This window comes from Coregonus lavaretus (assembly GCF_964263955.1).
Source record: "Coregonus lavaretus genome assembly, chromosome: 16".
NCBI lineage: Eukaryota > Metazoa > Chordata > Actinopteri > Salmoniformes > Salmonidae > Coregonus > Coregonus lavaretus.
In genome coordinates, this window is record NC_140003.1 from 40,495,975 (window position 1) to 40,509,151 (window position 13,177).

The window sequence follows — 13,177 nt, forward strand, 5'->3', positions numbered from 1 at the left end:
TTTCTAGATTTATGGCGTTGTATTTATTGCGTCCATCCAGCATCAACATACTCACCTAAAAGCGCGATGAATGCCACGGACAAAGGTTGTTTGCGGCTATGTTGTTGTGTCATATTTCTGTTCGGTTGTTTGCCAAGGCAAGGGGCGAATCACAACAACATGCACACGACCCAGCGATAGGAACGAAGGACTGTCAGCGAGCTGGCTTCACAAGCAACAACGCTCTCTCTGCTGCCGCGAGCCAGAATCCTCTCGAAACAAATCTTCGGAAATGTGTCCTTTTCCTGTAGTGTTGTTTGCTCTTTTTGAATCAGTTGGTGCTGATTAAATTGGTCTTCTTTGAGTGTCTGGATCGTCAAATCCCACGGATGATTTCTGCTCTCTGCACCAGGAAGACGTGACAACGGTCATGTGATCGAGAGTTTAAGAACCGCCCAGAATAATCACGTGAGTGGGGATTCGTTGACGTTGAACAGCTGTGGGGTTACAGATATCAGCACGTTAACATTAACTGGACTTTTTGTGATGGGCATCCAGAAACAGTTTTGTATTTATTTTAACATTTTCTACATGTAAAGAGATTATGGCAAGATATTTGTATGTTTATTTTTGATTAATATTCTTGATGACTTTTGTTTATTATGGGAGAATGTACTGTTCGGTTTAAGGATAAAGGAAAACAATTTTACCTCCAAAATGTAATTGTGCTAATGATAGAATTTCATATTCATACATGTAAATTCACTAATAAAAAAACACTCTTCCTTGTTTTTTTATTAGGAGTTCGAGCAGTACATTAAGATCATTCTACATTCTTCAAATAAAAAAGCTGTAAAAACATTCAATACATGTGTGTCTTAAAGGGAAACTTCGGGATATTTGTCAATGAAGCCCTTTATCTACTTCCCCAGAGTCAGATGAACTCATGGATACCATTTTTATGTCTCTGCATCGAGTATGAAGGAAGTTAGAGGTAACCAATGCGAAACCAATGCTTACTAGCGTTAGCACAATGACTCGAAGTCTATGGTATCTACTAGCATGCTAGCAGTTACCATAGACTTCCTTGTATATAACTGCCTTAATTTTGCTGGACCCCAGGAAGAGTAGCCACTGCCTTGGCAGCAGCTAATGGGGATCCATAATAAATACAAAAACAAACGCTAGTTAGCAACTTCCTTCAAACTGCACGAAGAGACCTAAAAATGGCATCCACGAATTCATCTAACTATGGGGAAGTAGATAAAGGGCTTCATTGCCAAAATCCTGAAGTATCCCTTTAAGGCCTTTGTATAATCTCTAATTTGTTGTACCCCCTAGCATATAGCATATATGTTGTTCTTGTTTGTCTGTTTGTATATATGTATATATATATATATACTTGTTTTTAAAGATAACAGCTGTGGAGTTACAGTAAAGTTGAAAACAATGTTGCACTGAAGATTACAAGTGGCACATTCTGTATTTGTATTTTTGGTCGAGGAAGTAGCCTCGTTGTAATAACAATGATACAGTTTTCTTGAAATACAAAAAGTAAAGAATAAATAACATCTTATTCGTTTTTAAAGCAGGTGTACGCAAAACTGTGGCCCCAGGCCTACTTCCTCACTCTCTCTTCACTTCGCTTTTGAAGACCATTTTCCCTCATCATTCAGACCAGTAGCAATCCACCTTCCATAGTCAGATGATGGCAGACGGGCATTTCACACAGGGATGTCAAAAGGCTTTCTCGTCCCCTTGTTATTTACCCCCTCCTTCACCTTAATTAGGCCTATTGACGAGTCCATCTGCAACCACAAACCTCCATTCTGGTCTCCTTTAAGTCTATAGTATTTAAAAACAGGGATGAGAAAAGACTGAAATACTCCGGTCACACACAGGTTAAGATAGCTTGGCTTGCCAGAGTCCAACGTCAAGATGGTGTTGTCTTGTGGTAATGAGAAATTTCACAGGGTCATCATTGCACCACAACCACCGTAACATATAGGCAACTTGGAAACTCAGAAATGTCCGACTTGGAAACTCATTGTAGAAAGATGAGCTCCGAATGAGTAAAGAGGCATATAACTACTAAGATAATGTCACCTGTTGATATCAATGGTACACCTTAGAGAGTTCAAGTTATTCTGTACCATAGCTTTGAAACGTGATGATAATTTTATATCCTTGCTCACTGTCCACAATACTCAAATCAAATCAAATCCAATTTTATTGGCCACATGCGCCGAATACAACAGGTGCAGACATTACAGTGAAATGCTTACTTACAGCCCTTAACCAACAGTGCATTTATTTTTAATAAAAAAGTAAAATAAAACAACAACAAAAAAGTGTTGAGAAAAAAATAGCAGAAGTAAAATAAAATAACAGTAGGGAGGCTATATGTACAGGGGGTACCGGTACAGAGTCAATGTGCGGGGGCACCAGTTAATCGAGGTAATTGAGGTAATATGTACATGTGGGTAGAGTTAAAGTGACTATGCATAAATAATAAACAGAGTAGCAGCAGCGTAAAAGAGGGGGGTGGGGTGGGGGTGGGGGGGCAGTGCAAATAGTCTCGATGGTGCAGCTGTATAACTTTTTGAGGATCTGAGGACCCATGCCAAATCTTTTCAGTCTCCTGAGGGGGAATAGGCTTTGTCGTGCCCTCTTCACGACTGTCTTGGTGTGTTTGGACCATGATAGTTCATTGGTGATGTGGACACCAAGGAACTTGAAGCTCTCAACCTGTTCCACTACAGCCCCGTGGATGAGAATGGGGGCGTGCTCAGTCCTCTTTTTTCCCCTGTAGTCCACAATCATCTCCTTTGTCTTGGTCACGTTGAGGGAGAGGTTGTTGTACTGGAGCTGGCACTTGGCAGTGGTGGGGGAGATTACGCGTCTTTCTGACGTGACCCTTTGGGCTGTAACAACAGGAGCCAAATCTAGGCTCCTGCAGGTCTAACCATCAGGTTGTGTCAATAATCACAGTAAAACTTACCCTCTTCTTTACTATTGCTGGAGGAAGCATACCGTTTCTTTAGAAGATGTATATTTTCCAATTACTCATGACACCATAAAAGAACAGAGACCATGGCCTTTGAACTAATGTCATTTCTATTATCTGATTTTAGATTCATAGACAGTCTGTTGTTCAAGCATGAAAACTGTAACAAATGGAGAGACAGCCTACTGAACCTACACTGTGGATAAACACATCCTAACAGAAAAGGGGATAGATACATTTACATTTTAGTATTTTATTAGACTCTGTCAGAGAATGATGGTTAGAGCGAGGAAGTGACACTGAGATAAATAGAGGGGGGAAACTGAGAAAGAAAAAGACAAGTAGATATGCTTAGGAAGGAAGACGATGCTTAGAGAGATAGAGAGAATGACAGAAAGAGAGAGAGGGGGCATAAACATTAGTGTCAGTGCGGCCACTTCCTGTCATCAGCGAGAGAGAGAGAGAGTGTGAAAGAGAGAGAGGGAGGAAGAGCTAGAAAGAGATAAACCAAGAGAGCCCTCCAGAGCCACCACCATCATTCACCCCAGGACAGAAGGAGAGGTATCAGGTTTCCACAGAGCGAAAGAGAGGGAGAAGGGGAGAATGACTGTTCCATGGAGGACAGGTGTTGTGGTGCTGCTGAAGCTTGTGTCTTCTGTAGGTAAGTGCCAACCCAGCCGTACTGTGGGAGTCACTTACTAGCCGTGGTGGAACAGACAGAAATGGCGATACCATCAAAACGGAGGTGTTTCATTAGAATTTAGTGTCAGGGTTAAGGTTAGGGCAATGGTTCGTTAAAGTTCGTTAAAGTGTCTGTTTGGTTAGAAAGTTTTGACTTCTGTGCTTTCTAGTGTGGCCAGGTAGTACGTTTTCTATACTACCGTGTATTATTTCCTGTCCAAACGACCTAGATTTGTACTCTCCCACCATCACCACCTTCACCTCGTTTCCTACCCAGAGCACAGGTGGCTGGTGGTACCTTGATTTGGGAGGACGGGATCATAGTAATGGCTGGAACGGAATACATGGAATCAGTGGTGTGTATTCATGGATGCCAAGGGAAGCCAGGCGACCCAAACAAATTGACAAAGAAAAAAAGAAAACATTCGCAAGAGGCTGAATGTATCTCACCAGAGAAGGATTCAGAGCAAGCGAAATAGTGCCCCTCTGTCTCCGTATGTGTAGGCCATCTATCTGATGCTGTCTGGTCCAAATATGACATTGTTGCCACCCGTAGCATCGAGGGCAAGGGAAGCCAGCGAGCTTTTGGCCTCCCTTGATAAAAAAAGAAATAAAATAATAGCCAATCAGCGTTGAGCTAAACTGAGTGAGCTCAACTGTGAATTGGCCTGGCGCACCAAAAAAAAAGTGTAAAGGGAAGCCTGTTTGGATTTGGCTACACTCCAATCACATCGCATCAAGAGCATATGTCACTAACAGAAACTCGTTGTGCATCTCGTTGTGTAGTTGTCCTCCGGTGGCTAGCTAGCTAGCCAGCCAAAATTGGCCCTTTCCTAAATTTGCCATGGATGGAGATAGGGATTTGGACTTGTGGTTTTACTTAATTCTCCTTACTGGCCAATGATTATAACGGCGATTCTGATCCAACAATAAATTCATACATTGTGCCCCTGGCCTGAGAGAATGGAAGTTCAATATGTAGCTAGATGTAGAAGGCTAATGTTAACTAGCTAACGTTGCCCATGAAAGGAAGTTAGTCTAGCGAGCAAGCTTTTTAGCCAGGTAGCCTAGGACAACAAAAAATGAAACCGTGTACCGTATGACAGAGTTTTTTTCACAACATGTTTTTTCTACTTGCAATAATGCGAGAGAGAGAGAGAGAGAGACAGTGTTCAGTATCTAGTTCAGTATCCATGCACCTGTTCTTCTAGTTCAGTATCCATGCACCTGTTCAACTGACTGTGTTTATTTAAGCAATAAGGCACAAGGGGGTGTTATATGGCCAATATACCACAGGCTAAGGGCTGTTCTTAAGCACGACGCAACAGAGAGTGCCTGGATACAGACCTTAGCCGTGGTATATTGGCCATATACCACAAACCCCCGAGGTGCCTTATTGCTATTATAAACTGGTTAGCAACATAATTAGAGCAGTAAAAATACATGTTTTGGCATACCCGTGGTATACGGTCTGATATACCACGGCTGTTAGCCAATCAGCATTCAGGGTTCGAACCACCCAGTTTATAATTATATATTATACCCCCCTCTTCCTCTACACTCATCTTGTGTTTGAATGACTGACTCTGTGCTCGTCTGTGTGCCCTGTCTGTGTGTTAATGACTCTTCGTCTTCTGTGTGGCCTGTAGAGGCTTCAATGACTGAACCGGTCATCTGCTACATACTGGACGGAATCCTGCTCCTCTACTGCATCATCACCACCGCACTCTTCTTCGGAGCCAAGGTGGGTCACAATACAGATTGTATACCGCTGGTCAGGAACTAGTTATTCAAGTGTATACAGTGGGGGTGAGTTTGTACACGGGTAATTACAGAGGTGTGTTCCCGTAAAATTAAATACTGTGAGAGGATGTATTATAGATACTGTACATGGATATAGAAGAGAGTCACTATCTCCCTGTCTCTGCTTTCCCCTCTCTCATTATCTCTCATGATCTCTCGCTCATGATCTCTCGCTCTCATCTCTTTCTCATGATATCTCTCTCTCATCTCTCTCATCTCTCTCATTATCTCTCTCCTCTCTCTCTCCTCTCTCTCATCTCTCTGTCATTATCTCTCTCATCTCTCTCTCATCTCTCTCTCATTATCTCTCTCATCTCTCTCTCTCATCTCTCTCGCTCATCTCTCTCTCTCTCTCTCTCTCTCTCTCTCTCTCTCTCTCTCTCTCTCTCTCGCTCTCTCTCTCTCTCTCTCTCATGATCTCTCTCTCATTCTCTCTCTCTCATGATCTCTCATCTCTCTCTCCTCTCTCATTATCTCTCTCTCATCACCTCTCTCTCTCATCTCTCTCTCATGATCTCTCTCTCTCATGATCTCTCGCTCATCTCTCTCTCTCATGATCTCTCTCTCATGATCTCGCTCATCTCTCTCTCATTATCTCTCTCCTCTCTCTCTCTCCTCTCTGTCATTATCTCTCTCATATCTCTCTCATCGCTCACTCATCTCTCTCTCATGATCTCTCTCTCATCTCTCTCATGATCTCTCTCATGATCTCTCTCTCATGATCTCTCTCATTCTCTCTCATCTCTCTCTGATCTCTCTCCCCTCTCTCTCTCCTCTCTCATTATCTCTCATCTCTCTCCTCTCTCTCATTATCTCTCTCTCGTGATCTCTCTCATCATCTCTCTCTCATGATCTCTCTCTCTCTCTCATTACCTCTCTCTCTCATGATCTCTCTCTCATAATCTCTCTCATCATCTCTCTCTCATCTCTCTCTCAAGAGCTCTCTCTCTCTCATCTCTCTCTCATGATCTCTCTCTCTCTCAAGATCTCTCTCTCTTTGTCTGTAGTTGTGCAAGTCTTCACCTGAACCCAAAGAGGACTCCACCCATGCAGTGAGTTCCCTACAATGACCCATACCTTTCAATGTGTGTGTGTGTGTGTGTGTGGCATCATGGACATGACATGGTACTAACATTCTGAATAAATGTATTTTTTTAAGGAGCTCCAGCCAGGTGCTAATGCTGACGACTTGGAGAATCTGAGGACTGACCAACAGTCTGCAGCTACTAGACGGGTGAGTGAGTGAGTGAGTGGACAATTATGGCTGGTGTGTGAGAGAGGCCTTGTTCCAATTCCGTGTCCAGATATCCGTGAACCCGCATAGTCTTGCTAATGTGTTTATGTTTGTGGTTTCCCCTCTCAGAAGCACAAACAGGAAGCTAGTAGCGACACATACCAGGTAAGGACTTCTCTTTATACCACAAGCTTATTAGCGTGCTGAGACGTTGCAGAACACTGTGACCCTGAATGCAGCCAGTGTTTTGGATAGGTTCCTCCACTTCTGCAAGCCTTCCAGGAGCTCTTAATATATTAAATGACCAATACCATTAAACTTGTATTTTGTTCTCTAGGCCCTCCAGAAGGAAGATGATGGGAGTGATGCTTACCAGGTGATCATGTCCAAGGGAAGGGTAAGAGTCCGTCTGGTCTCTCACATGGAACATGACGTTCAGGAAATAACTCCTCCTGTGCAGAGTCATGTCAACTATGTATCAACATGTGACATAGAAGATTGAAAAAGTCAGGGGAGTGTATGTACAGTGAGGGAAAAAAGTATTTGATCCCCTGCTGATTTTGTATGTTTGCCCACTGACAAAGACATGATCAGTCTATAATTTTAATGGTAGGTTTATTTGAACAGTGAGAGACAGAATAACAACAAACAATCACAGAGAAACGCATGTCAAAATATTATAAATTGATTTGCATTTTAATGAGGGAAATAAGTATTTGACCCCTCTGCAAAACATGACTTAGTACTTGGTGGCAAAACCCTTGTTGGCAATCACAGAGGTCAGACGTTTCTTGTAGTTGGCCACCAGGTTTGCACACATCTCAGGAGGGATTTTGTCCCAGTCCTCTTTGCAGATCTTCTCCAAGTCATTAAGGTTTCGAGCCTGACGTTTTGGCAACTCAAACCTTCAGCTCCCTCCACAGATTTACTATGGGATGAAGGTCTGGAGACTGGCTAGGCCACTCCAGGACCTTAATGTGCTTCTTCTTAAGCCACTCCTTTGTTGCCTTGGCCGTGTGTTTTGGGTCATTGTCATGCTGGAATACCCATCCACAACCCATTTTCAATGCCCTGGCTGAGGGAAGGAGGTTCTCACCCAAGATTTGACAGTACATGGCGCCGGCCATCGTCCCTTTGATGCGGTGAAGTTGTCCTGTCCCCTTAGCAGAAAAACATCCCCAAAGCATGATGTTTCCACCTCCATGTTTGACGGTGGGGATGGTGTTCTTGGGGTCATAGGCAGCATTCCTCCTCCTCCAAACACGGCGAGTTGAGTTGATGCCAAAGAGCTCGATTTTGGTCTCATCTGACCACAACACTTTCACCCAGTTCTCCTCTGAATCATTCAGATATTCATTGGCAAACTTCAGACGGGCCTGTATATGTGCTTTCTAGAGCAGGGGGACCTTGCAGGCACTGCAGGATTTCAGTCCTTCACGGCGTAGTGTGTTACCAATTGTTTTCTTGGTGACTATGGTCCCAGCTGCCTTGAGATCATTGACAAGATCCTCCCGTGTAGTTCTGGGCTGATTCCTCACCGTTCTCATGATCATTGCAACTCCACGAGGTGAGATCTTGCATGGAGCCCCAGGCCGAGGGAGATTGACAGTTCTTCCATTTGCGAATAATCGCACCAACTGTTTTCACCTTCTCACCAAGCTGCTTGGCGATGGTCTTGTAGCCCATTCCAGCCTTGTGTAGGTCTACAATCTTGTCCCTGACATCCTTGGCGAGCTCTTTGGTCTTGGCCATGGTGGAGAGTTTTGAATCTGATTGATTGATTGCTTCTGTGGCCAGGTGTATTTTATACAGGTAACAAACTTAGATTAGGAGCACTCCCTTTAAGAGTGTGCTCCTAATCTCAGCTCGTTACCTGTATAAAAGACACCTGGGAGCCAGAAATCTTTCTGATTGAGAGGGGGTCAAATACTTATTTCCCTAATTAAAATGCAAATCAATTTATAACATTTTTTACATGCGTTTTTCTGGATTGTTTTGTTGTTATTCTGTCTCTCACTGTTCAAATAAACCTACCATTAAAATTATAGACTGATCATTTCTTTGTCAGTGGGCAAATGTACAAAATCAGCAGGGGATCAAATACTTTTTTCCCTCACTGTATAGGTTATTTATGTACATTTGAGAGTTGGAAAGATGAAATCTCCACTCCGTGGAGTGTGGATAGTCATCAGGGTGTCATAACACTGCTATCAAACCTACATGAGTAAGGGAAGACAAAACTAGGGCGACTCAAGTGAAATGTTGTCCAACATCTGTACAGTCGTGGTCAAAAGTTTGGAGAATGACACAAATATTAATTTTCACAAAGTCTGCTGCCTCAGTTTTTATGATGTACATTTGCATATACTCCAGAATGTTATGAAGAGTGCAAAAGTCCCTCTTTGCCATGAAAATGAACTTAATCCCCAAAACACATTTCCACTACATTTCAGCCCTGCCACAAAAGGACCAGCTGACATCATGTCAGTGATTCTCTTGTTAACACAGGTGAGAGCGTTGACGAGGACAAGGCTGGAGATCACTCTGTCATGCTGATTGAGTTAGAATAACAGACTGGAAGCTTTAAAAGGAGGGTGGTGCTTGAAATCATTGTTCTTCCTCTGTTAACCATGGTTACCTGCAAGGAAACACATGCCGTCATCATTGCTTTGCACAAAAAGGGCTTCACAGGCATGGATATTGCTGCTAGTAAGATTGCACCTAAATCAACCATTTATCGGATCATCAAGAACTTCAAGGAGAGAGGTTAAATTGTTGTGAAGAAGGCTTCAGGACGCCCAAGAAAGTCCAGCAAGCGCCAGGACCGTCTCCTAAAGTTGATTCAGCTGCGGGATCGGGGCACCACCAGTGCAGAGCTTGCTCAGGAATGGCAGCAGGCAGGTGTGAGTGCATCTGCACGCACAGTGAGGCGAAGACTTTTGGAGGATGGCCTGGTGTCAAGAAGGGCAGCGAGGAAGTCACTTCTCTCCAGGAAAAACATCAGGGACAGACTGATATTCTGCAAAAGGTACAGGGATTGGACTGCTGAGGACTGGGGTAAAGTCATTTTCTCTGATGAATCCTCTTTCCGGTTGTTTGGGGCATCCGGAAAACACCTTGTCCGGAGAAGACAAGGTGAGCGCTACCATCAGTCCTGTGTCATGCCAACAGTAAAGCATCCTGAGACCATTCATGTGTGGGATTGCTTCTCAGCCAAGGGAGTGGGCTCACTCACAATTTTGCCTAAGAACACAGCCATGAATAAAGAATGGTACCAACACATCCTCCGAGAGCAACTTCTCCCAACCATCCAAGAACAGTTTGGTGACGAACAATGCCTTTTCCAGCATGATGGAGCACCTTGCCATAATGCAAAAGTGATAACTAAGTGGCTCGGTGAACAAAACATCAACATTTTGGGTCAATGGCCAGGAAACTCCCCAGACCTTAATCCCATTGAGAACTTGTGGTCAATCCTCAAGAGGCGGGTGGACAAACAAAAACCCACAAATTCGGACAAACTCCAAGCATTGATTATGCAAGAATGGGCTGCCATCGGTCAGGATGTGGCCCAGAAGTTAATTGACAGCATGCCAGGATGGATTGCAGAGGTCTTGAAAAAGAAGGGTCAACACTACAAATATTGACTCTTTGCATAAACTTCATGTAATCGTCAATAAAAGCCTTTGAGACTTATGGAATGCTTGTAATTATACTTCAGTATACCATAGTAACATCTGACAAAAATATCTAAAAACACTGAAGCAGCAAACTTTGTGAAGACCAATACTCGTGTCATTCTCAAAACTTTTCACCACGACTGTAGAATAACTCTAAGGATATTAATCTACCTACACTTCCTTCCTTCCTGGTTCTCTCCTCACATGCTCGCTAGAAAGAAGAAAAAGAAGCCTCTCAGAGATCCAGACCCGGCCCACTGCCTCCACACTGATCTTACCCAGTCTGCCCTGCACTGATCCAATCTCTGAAGAGTACCTTCTAGACTATTTTCTGACTTCTATGTGTATAGCAGTCTTCTACTCCTGAGCTCAACTCCCTGGCATGGTATTGCATGTTACAACTCAGCAGAAAAGTGTGCATGTCTTGTCAATGTGTATTATCATGTCATTTGTTAGGTTCATTAATGGCTTTTTGTATGTGGTAATGTCAACATTATGACCGTAATAAAAGACAGTGCACATTCCAATGTTAAAACACTTGGAAAATGGTTTAATGATGTTTACAACAAAAGAGAACTGTACAGTTACAGTAAAAGATTATCTTTATATATATATATATATATATATATATATATATATATATATATATATATATATATATATATTAAAAAATACAGCAGACAAATACATCAAATCTACCATGTATCCTGATTCACATCCTGAAAATGGGGGGGGGGTTGTAGTCGGATATGAGGCATGTGTCCCCGTGGCAACAGTAAACAGTGTTCTAGTCCATAATGTAACGGTGGAACCGCGCGTCACAACGACAGCATGGCTCCCAGAGTTCTAGAGTGACAGACAGAAAACTACAGAGTCAGAGGATACAGGGGACACCTTCCTTTAGTTTAGCCCAAGCTTGGTTTACAGAGGGAGAATTACCAATGATTTTACAGAACGCATTTCTCTAAAAAATCCACAAACAGAAGTAATATTTACAAGTTTGCCTTTTGTTTTTATTGTATTTTTTCTGCTCGTTTTTTAAAACCATGGTCACTTGGGCCGTGTTAACTGATATAATCATACACAGAATGTTTTACACACCCCAAAACATACAAAAATACTATATCTTTAAATCTACCAAGAGTAAGACAGTTCTGCAATTAGTTCCATGCTGTGACAGAAAAAGATCGATACACCAAACAGACGAGAAGTTTTAAAAACAACAGACTTTTTTCCATTTACGTTTCTCAGAAATATACCAAAATATACATCTAAGCTTTGGAATTACTGAGGCTAGGGCTAAAGCCAGTGTTTGGTTTGTCTCTTAATACACAAGCTGCAGGGTGAGAGGAACAGGAAGAGAGAGAGAGTGACAAGACAGAGAGAGTTATCTTTGGTATCTGCGTTTGTCAAACGTTAAATATTTGGATATTTTTGCTTTGGGAATAGCGCTTGTGAGATCCTACAACTCCCCACTTGGAATAAAGCATCAAACAAAGTTTCCCTGGGACTCCATTGACCAAAGGGCTTAGCCAATCGGACACAGGCCATTTAAGAGTGAAGGACCATGATGCATAGTGTCACAGCGGGAGAGAGAATCGAGAGAGAGACACAGTGAAAGAAATGAGGGAGGGAAAGTAAGAAAGAAAACAGTGGAGAGAGAGAGACAGAACCAGAGAATTTGTATCCTAGAGACAATGTAGGCTGGCAACTACAATACACAATACACAGACAGGGAGCCAGACAGACACACTGTATCCAAGATGCAGAAACAGTGTATTTTCGTGACAGTCTTTGAGACGGAAAAGGTGTGTCCTAGCAACAGTCCCGGAGACAGACAGACGGAGACTGACAGAAACAGTGACTCCTGAGCATTTACAGTGTGCACAGGATCCACCCTCAATGTGTATTAACAAACATCACCCAGCCACCATGGATTGGATAATTGATCTGTCCATCAGATAACCCCACTTTGCCCCTCCAAACTCTACCTATCCTCACCCACAGGCCCTGCTACAGGTGCCAGTTGTGTCCGCGGAGCACACACACACAGCTCTGCCATACAGGCGTATCGACATTACAGGTGCTCAGGGAAGAGCGTGTGTGAGCACAGCTGCATGTCTGTCTCATGGGATGATGAGGCAGAGAGGGATAAGAGATGGTGTAGTCCATATACAATCACTTTAGAAGTCTTTGGTTAACATTACCACAGGAAAGACAGTGCAGCGAGGCAGATCACCACCAGGTGAGTAGACACACCCCAACATCTACATTTAGAATCTAAATTAGAATAAAATAGAACATGATTGTCAAATCATAGAACACAGAATAGGGGTGGGATAAATCAAGTACATACTACTAAAAACTGAAATGTGGATTATAATAGGAGGTAATTGGAGGTGGAGGTGTGAGAGGCCACTGTGTGTTTAGTGTGAGCGATGATGATGATGATGATGCTCTTCTTGTAAAAAATAAAGAAAAGCAGACATTCTTGAGTGTTGGCGTGTGTCATGTCTCCCCCCGGTGGCAGCAGCTGTCATGACACTCTGTACTCTTAAAACAGACACCTGCCGGCTTCTCTGATAGGACCATGTGTTGTTCGTTTTTTTCTTAAGTTTTACATTTTTCTTTTCCAAAGTAGATTAAAGTTTCACTCAGTCTCGAGCTAGAAATTAGGTATACAGCAGCTTCCTTAACCAAGCTAGTTACCCCAGACTTACTGGTGTCCCGCTGCACTCTCCCTTTACCAAACCTTTACACCCACCACACAGATCCACAGTGGAGGGTAGACCT

General features: G+C 43.0%; 2 protein-coding genes across 4 annotated transcripts in view; one reads left to right on the forward strand and one right to left on the reverse strand.

Moving 5' to 3' along the window:
* The window catches only part of LOC311143959 (lysosome-associated membrane glycoprotein 1-like), a 19,923-nt gene extending 19,515 nt beyond the window's left edge, over positions 1–408 (reverse strand). Inside the window, exon 1 of the mRNA XM_084179868.1 lies at positions 56–408. Within this exon, the coding sequence (XP_084035994.1) occupies positions 56–113 (58 nt within the window). The 5' untranslated portion in view covers positions 114–408. The remainder of the gene's footprint in view (positions 1–55) is intronic.
* LOC311143961 (T-cell surface glycoprotein CD3 zeta chain-like) lies at positions 363–10,915 on the forward strand. 3 transcript variants are annotated; one of them, XM_084179872.1, is made up of 7 exons: positions 363–447; positions 5,317–5,411; positions 6,478–6,522; positions 6,630–6,704; positions 6,834–6,869; positions 7,042–7,101; positions 10,604–10,891. In XM_084179872.1, the coding sequence occupies exons 2-7, from the start codon at positions 5,325–5,327 to the stop codon at positions 10,679–10,681; spliced, it is 381 nt and encodes a 126-aa protein (XP_084035998.1). In that variant the 5' UTR covers positions 363–447; positions 5,317–5,324; the 3' UTR covers positions 10,682–10,891. The 3 variants fall into 3 exon arrangements, with proteins under 3 accessions (XP_084035998.1, XP_084035996.1, XP_084035997.1); XM_084179870.1 differs by lacking the exon at positions 363–447 and adding an exon at positions 3,321–3,647; XM_084179871.1 differs by lacking the exon at positions 363–447 and adding an exon at positions 3,322–3,647 and having other exon boundaries at positions 10,600–10,915.
* The last annotated feature ends 2,262 nt before the right edge of the window (positions 10,916–13,177 follow it).